Source organism: Athene cunicularia (assembly GCF_003259725.1).
Source record: "Athene cunicularia isolate RWA chromosome 22 unlocalized genomic scaffold, athCun1 chr22_part1, whole genome shotgun sequence".
In the NCBI taxonomy this organism is placed as follows: Eukaryota; Metazoa; Chordata; class Aves; order Strigiformes; family Strigidae; genus Athene; species Athene cunicularia.
Genome location: NW_020799128.1, coordinates 149471 through 156851, shown reverse-complemented (window position 1 = coordinate 156851; position 7381 = coordinate 149471). Strand labels below are relative to the sequence as shown.

Sequence of the window (7381 nt, the reverse complement as noted above, 5' to 3'; positions counted from 1 at the left end):
TATCTCAGACTGACCCTTATACAAAGCAAGTCCGTCACTGCCAGAAGGTCCTTTACAGAGTTCAAGAGCTACAACAGGGAATAGGGCTGGATCCCTCTGCAGACCTAAAAATGCAAGGGAAGAGTGTTACTCAACAAGCTCCATCTCTTTAGTCATAAACATGAATGAAGGATACTTCTTACACGGGAAATGTCATGCTGTTCAGATTTAAACCACCATCACACATGGAAAATGGGAAGGAGAGGGAGGGCAAGTAAAAGAAAATAAAAAACATGGGGGAAGGTATTTACAACACACAAACTGACCCACAACTCAGCACCACCTCACAGCTCGGGGGCACCACCAGTACCAGTTTTCAGAGATGGAAGATGTTTGACACACAAATGGGCACACCCAGCACTCTCTCAGCGCCGCTCCACAAGGGTTTCCTCTGCCCCCCATGACGACCACCACCGTCAGAGGTTTCCACTTTGTGACACTGTTGCCCGGAGTGAAGCTCCAGCAAACAGACAAGTTCAGTCATTTCGTTCTGCCCTGTTATTTACTGACTCCCTACAAGCAGATCGGTAGCTGGGCACAGCCGCTATTTCTGCAAGTCATCCCCCGGATACATGGAATTACAGTCAGGCATGTAAAATACACAGGGACGTCCCGCAGTCTGCTGAAATAACGTACACATTACAGCGAATGGAGGTCAGCCCACAGCTTTTAAAGAATCCTGGTGACTACAGCAGCATTATTTTAAACGACTGCAAGACACAGGATTTTAAACCCTCCGTACCATGACTTCACGTATCCAACATAACTCTAACCACCTGGTAGTGTGCCTGACCTTGTGGGGAGAGGCTCGCTGCTCTGCTCTTCTCCAGCCACAAGAGCCCACGCTGGGGTTGGGTTGGCCTTAGGACTCACACAGACAGAACAGAAGATATCTTACCTTCAAAGCACTACTGGCAGGTTAGGAGTATGTCATTGGACTCATGTTAGCAAGAGGACAGGAAAAAGGCACATGAAAACTAAGCAGTTTGAGTTGCAGAACAATGAGGAGGGTAAGGAGGTTGTTTGGTGTCCACTGACCAATGGACAGGCGAGGTACTAACCAACCCACCCTGCTGTGACAAGATAGCACCAGTGCCCAGGTTAATCGTTCACAGCTGCACACCCACTGCAGCCCACAGGGCACCATTTCTTGATGGAGTCTGTAGACTGACGCAAGTTAACCCGTTCTTAGTCACTGCTCACCATTGAAGACACAGCAGTCGGTCATTAGGCATCAAAATCGGTGTTTATTGGGAAACTATTCACTTAGATACATTACACTGCTAAGTAAAGACAGTGTAGATATGCGAACATTTTATAAGTTACTCTACAAAAATACTATCTATCTTTCCTGAAGCCTATGCTGTCGGCCATGGTTTAACCTTAGATGCCGATCTCGGATTACAGGAACAGTACGTCTATGGTGTTGCTTTCTTCCAGGAGGCTGGTTATACATTTACCAGGTATTATGGTGAGATTTTGAGAATACAGGCTGGAGCAGAGCAAGACCGGTTGCCACATCACGCCAACACCTCTGAGTTACCCACTGCTCACTGAAGTAGAGCGTACAGGAAAACAAGGGAGGGGAAAAGGCATTTATGAGGTCAACATTATGCCGATGCAAACCAGTGACCTGCTTTCCACCAGAACAGCGCAAACAAGTCACCTGATCAGAATTTTCTTTTTAAAGAGTTTGTGGGTGTCTACGTTCACGTAAGTGATGACACTGAGGACAGAGTAAGAGAAGGGCTGACAGGATATAAGCCCGTTCGCTTAGGACAGGAGCAGCACGTGTCTCTGAACTTGGAAGCACTGTGTGACAGGCAAAACGCTCTGGTTTTGGAAAAAAATTACTTTTTCCAATGCTTTCTCGCTCTCTCTGCCCATCATAAGTGAGAAGGGCACTGAATGCTTGGAAGCAGTTTTCTCCCTTGCTAAGGCCAGTCCAGGAGTTGTGAATTACTCTGGGAGGAAGAAACGGAGCGATCGTTAGGTAGGAGCCTTCAGTTCAGAGCTGCTAGGCAGCAAGAGCAAGAAAGGAAGGGCCCTGACAATTCGAAAACACCACAAATAGGCTCAGCGATAGTAAAACGCAGTTACCTGAGCAGTTTGGGGATTTACTGACAAGAGAGAAGCACCATCTACACTCCCATGTTCTATTTTTCTGACGTTGGAGGAGGAAGACCTGGCTTCCAGCCACCATCCCACAGTAAGCAATCTCTTTCCTTCCCGTGTTTCTTGGGTTCCCCCGGGTTGTTTCCTTTGGTAGAAAGCAAAGGGACCGTCCCAGAAGGAGCTATGGCAACATCACTACCCCAGGGAAGACAACATCATGCCAGCATCTGACTTTAGCCAACACCTGGGTGCATGTCTAACTAGACAACGGCTTAGACATCTCCTCTCGGTTGTTAATCACCTGTGTTAAGGTCTGAGCTATGCTTAGACACTGAAACGTGCCACCGAACTGAAGAACCCAAACCCCTTTGTGTAACGCTCGGGTTAGCGCGAACGACGCAAGGTCCGTGCATCCACACGAGCAGCCATAGCTACGGGCCTTGCAGAGAAACGCGTCGGAGGCGCGTGCTGCGGAACTTTTAGGACGATAGAGAATTTAAGTCAGGCAGCGCCGACGGATGCTTGGGCAGGTCTGAGAGCGGAGACCAGCAAGACTGAAGTGCTCGAGGGAGAGTTTCACATGAGAAGGCAGGGTAGTTTTGTTCTGTGTTACCATAACGGAGAGCAAGGGTCACTCCACGAGCTGGTAACAGCATGAGGGGAAGTGACAAATCTGAAACTAAGACTGTGCCTTTTTGTTGGCAGCCCTGCCCCTTCTCTGGGACAACTCGGCTCGCTCTCACACCGAAGAGGTCTGAAGAGATACAGGCAGATGATCTGCTTGAGACGACACACAAGGCAGAGAGATGCCCCTTTTCCAGAGGCAGCACTTCCTAACATCTGCCTGTGCCAAGATGGACCCTGTCTACGGGCAGCTGCCTCTTCCGTCCCCTCCTCTTCTGGACTCCCGAGATCCGCGTGTTGCTTCATGGGGAAGCGTTCCCTGACGTTTTCAATTAACGCTCAGGTTTTAACGCACGCACGCTCCTAACAGCTGCAAGCTTTACAGCATAAAATCTTGCCAGACGCTTGAGTCTATAGATAAGGTTTCTCCCCTCCCTACCCACGTACAACATTCACGTGTAATTTTTTATGCCAGGATCAGCTATACACGCTAAATAACCAACACCCCGGCTCCCCTTCTGCAGGAAGAACCTTAGCAATGAAAACCCTTATCGCCTGGTACCCCAGGAACACACCCTGCGTGTATTCAGATGGAAACCTGAAGAAAAGACCGTTTGCTCCCGAGTTACAGCACTGACACACAGATTTCCTCCATCTTTTAAAGAAAAGGTGCATTGAAGTGGCACAGAACTGAAATAACGGACAGGAAAGCTATAAAAGATTTATTCTCCCTATCACAGGGGGCTGCAAGGAGGCAGAGCAGTCACCAAGATGATGATCTCATCGCTGGGGCAGAGTCCAACAAGGAATCAGGGAGACAGAGGCATTTCTCTTCCACTAAATATCCTGATTTCATCCAGCCAAAGTCAGGCAGGTCTCAAGTTATGGTAATTTGTACCTAAAAATCAACATACTAGTACGCAAGATTACTAGTTTGACATTTTAAAAGGGTCAAAAGACTTCTTAATCCTTTGGTCTTGAAGTGGTGGAGTGTCTCCTTCCATTCGGACTCCTAGACGCACTACCATTCAGTAACGACACAAAACCACCCCTCAGTGCTTTCAGTGGGGAGCATCAACCCGAAGACCCAAGGTCAGCATCACCATTACAGAACCACAGAATTGTCTAGGTTGGAAAGGACCTTGAAGATCATCCAGTCCAGCATCAACCCAACATTAACAGTCCCAAACTACAGCATATCCCTCAGTGCTAAGTCAAGCTGACTCTTGAACTTTTGTTACCATGTCACTGGACAATTCGGACAGCACAATTACGCATTTCTGCACAGCGGCAGATCTAGGAACAAATCCGGGGTTCTTCAGTTGCAGATAAGGAATTTAACATTCAACTTTTGGCACACTTGTACAGTCACCTGCACCATGCAGAGTTAAACGGACAAACCCACACACCATATTCCAGCAGTTTATGAACACGACCGACCCCCCGGAGCCTAACAGCATCGTTTAGCTTCCCCCTCGTTGGTACCAGGCACAAGCCAAGGGTTACGTATGCAAGTCATTGCTAAGATGCAGTCTGACCGTGTAAAAAAAAAAAAAAAAATAAAGCGGCAAATTTCTAGGGGTTAAACTCCCTCCTGTGCAGGGCAGGAGCACAAGTCTCACACATCAGCACTGTCCTTCAAACAAGCCCAGGCAGGCAACCCACCCTTCCTCCCCAGAACAACGGATCTGACGCTGCGCGAGGAGTCTGCGCTCCCGTGCGCAGGCACGGCTGTCCCCAGAGCGCAGCTGCTTTCTGATACAGAAAAATACCACGGAGGAACAAAAAAGATAAACACAAACCCCACCTCCCCCCCGCCCCAGGTCTCTGTTTGGCTGACTGGAGGTTTGGATGATGTTATTTAGCAACACCCGACCCTGCGACCCTCAAAAAGGGACAGAAACCTCTCCCATGGCTTCAGATCAGGCTCCGACCAAGCTATAGGGGAGAGTCATTCCGAGGGGATTTGGGGGATGATGAAAGCAAACAGCCCCCGTGCAGACACGGGATGGAAGTTCCGTTTGTTCCTTCACAGCAGCAGCTTTCACACAGACGCCGACTTCTGAGCGGCATACCAACACCAACCCAACCCCTGGACAGTCACCTTTTCCGGAGTGCTTAACATTAACAAATATCCGCTCATTCCATCTCTTGCATTTTCCATTCATTCTGTGAGTAAGTAGTGAGTGTTTTCTGAAGGAGGTCTAGATAACAGACGTCTCTAAAAACGTATGCTCCCATTGCATTGTATTTCCCACCCAGATCCATGAATAGCTACTTGAAAAAGCAATAAAATAAACATTCACATCTTATTTAATAGCATTATTAACATCCCAGTGCATTTATAATTTTTTTCCAGAACCCTTGAACAAGCGCCATTAGATTTAAAATCTTAAACATTCTTTAAAAGTACTTTAATTCACAGAAATCTTTGTTTCTAATATACAGTAGATGGTTACTTTTTAAAATCCATTCTCTTTTCATATAATCTCAGTATCTGACTATACAATAACTTTCTATCTATAGCGTCTTCATGTTTTCCAGTCCAGCTTGCCTGTGCTTTAGGAATATAAAACAAAAAAATAATAAAGTTCTATCCACAATTTTACTAAGGTCATTTCCATAGTTCTCATGTAAAGCTTCTCTTGGAAAGTGCAGTATACACATGTAATGATACAACACACTTAAGCAATACTTTTATTATTAAGTGTAGGTTTTAAAAGAAGAGTAATGTAGAGCAGACACAATCGATGGTAGTTCTATTTACAGAATTTGTTAAACTAAGTGTTGGGGTGGGGGAATAGCGGAGAGACTGGAGATAGGAAAGGAGTAGTCACGAACTTTGATTTCTTTCCTTCTTAGCGAGAGGGCAGTACATACATATTTCAGTCGTTCATACTTTCGCACATGGGAAACTGCACTTTTACTAATACAGCTACATACACATACACAAGGTTAGCAGTAAGCTATTAATTATTCCACTACAGAGGAAGAGTCCTTCTGTTCAGAAAGAGCTTTCAAATACAAGATAGAAATTCCGGACTTCATGACCATAAGCCAATGAAAACAAGTTTAGCGTATCCAGCTAGTTGACAAACTAAGCATGTGAAGGGAGAAAGAAAAGGTAAAAACCCATCAGGTTGTAGCAGCACTTATTTCAAACCATCTGAATCAAGTGCATGCTTGTTCCACAAAGACTGAAGCGTGGCGTAAAGTCCACAGTAATCTTTGTCTACTGAAACAAATGGTTCCATACTGAACTGGTTTGCACTATATGCAGTTACAAGAGAAAAAGGGGAACCCAGAACAGATACCAGATGCTTGACTAAAACCAGGATTAAAAATAGACAAACAACCGTAGGACAATTTGTTTCATACACAATTTACAGTAGGTTGGGGGGGATTTTCTTTTTTTCCAGTCAAACACAGAAAAGAAGTCACAGAAAATACATCTGCTGCTGCCACAATGCCCTTTTCATCCAGAAAGGTGAACAAAACGCTAGGTCACAGCCATACTCACATGTATTTGGTTCAAAAACTTGTTATATTTCACTTAGGGTCATTTCTGCAGCTTTAACAATCGGGTTGTTTGTTTTTTTTTTTCTTTTTTTTCTTTTTTTCCCCTTCCCCAAGGAAGCGCAGTTCATTTGCAAGCAGGATTGTTAAACAGCAAACCATTAGTTGGGGGCAGTCCGGAAAACTCTCTTCATACGCACCATCACCAGAGGTACTAGGCAAGACTACTTCAGAGGCATTCAGTGCTTTCTCCTCCTCTGAAGCATGTACTGGCAATTTAGAAACATCAGCTCTCCTAACCTGTATTCTGCAGGAGAGGGACGTCCCTACCGATTCCACCTGTCCCCTTCCTCCTGCCCATTCATCAGAAAACAGGAACAGAACAAAAACCAAACCCAAAAACACAAACGCAAAGATTGAAACACAGTTGTTCACGCACTACTCTAAGGAGAAAGGAGTCTGTTGTACGCAGGGATCACAGGTCAGCTACAATGAGCTAATTCATTTACAGTTAGGCTTTCCACGGTGCTATGTGTTCATCCCGGCAGGGCGGCTAAGGACAGCGCTCCCTTTAGACACAGGCTACTAGAGACAGGTGCAGAAGGAACCACAACAGCTTTTTACCAGCTTTAGAGAGGACTACCTGGAGAACTGAGACAGAATCTTTCCCAGAGCATGGGAAGACAGGGAGAAAGGTGGATGACTGTCTCCTGTAGGTAGATTTGTTTTTCTTTCAATTAAGGAGCCAAAAAAAAAAAAAAAAAAAAAAAAAAAAAGAAGGTAACTCTTCTGGAAATGAAAACGGAGGATTAGGTACGTTACAGAAACTGCGTCTGCTACTGTGTCACTGCTACAGGTCTATGAGCTGATCCACCAGCAGTAAAGACCTGGCTATGTTGGGAAGACTGGACTCAGAGCTTCCACTGTTGTTTCTAGAATGCCCACCTGAAAGTGTGAGAGATAGGAATTCAGTATTGAACAGGACACACACACGCGACAGTTTCAGATGTTCAAGAGCAAGCAAGAAAGAAAAAAAGTCAAAGCAAAACAGAGAATTTGCTCAAGCTCTTCTCATTACTCACATCAC

General features: G+C 45.6%; 1 protein-coding gene across 1 annotated transcript in view; it reads right to left on the bottom strand.

The window, feature by feature from the left end:
* Positions 1–5177: 5177 nt before the first annotated feature.
* The window catches only part of AAK1 (AP2 associated kinase 1), a 74323-nt gene continuing 72119 nt past the window's right edge, over positions 5178–7381 (bottom strand). Inside the window, exon 22 of the mRNA XM_026862997.1 lies at positions 5178–7239. Within this exon, the coding sequence (XP_026718798.1) occupies positions 7145–7239 (95 nt within the window). The 3' untranslated portion in view covers positions 5178–7144. The remainder of the gene's footprint in view (positions 7240–7381) is intronic.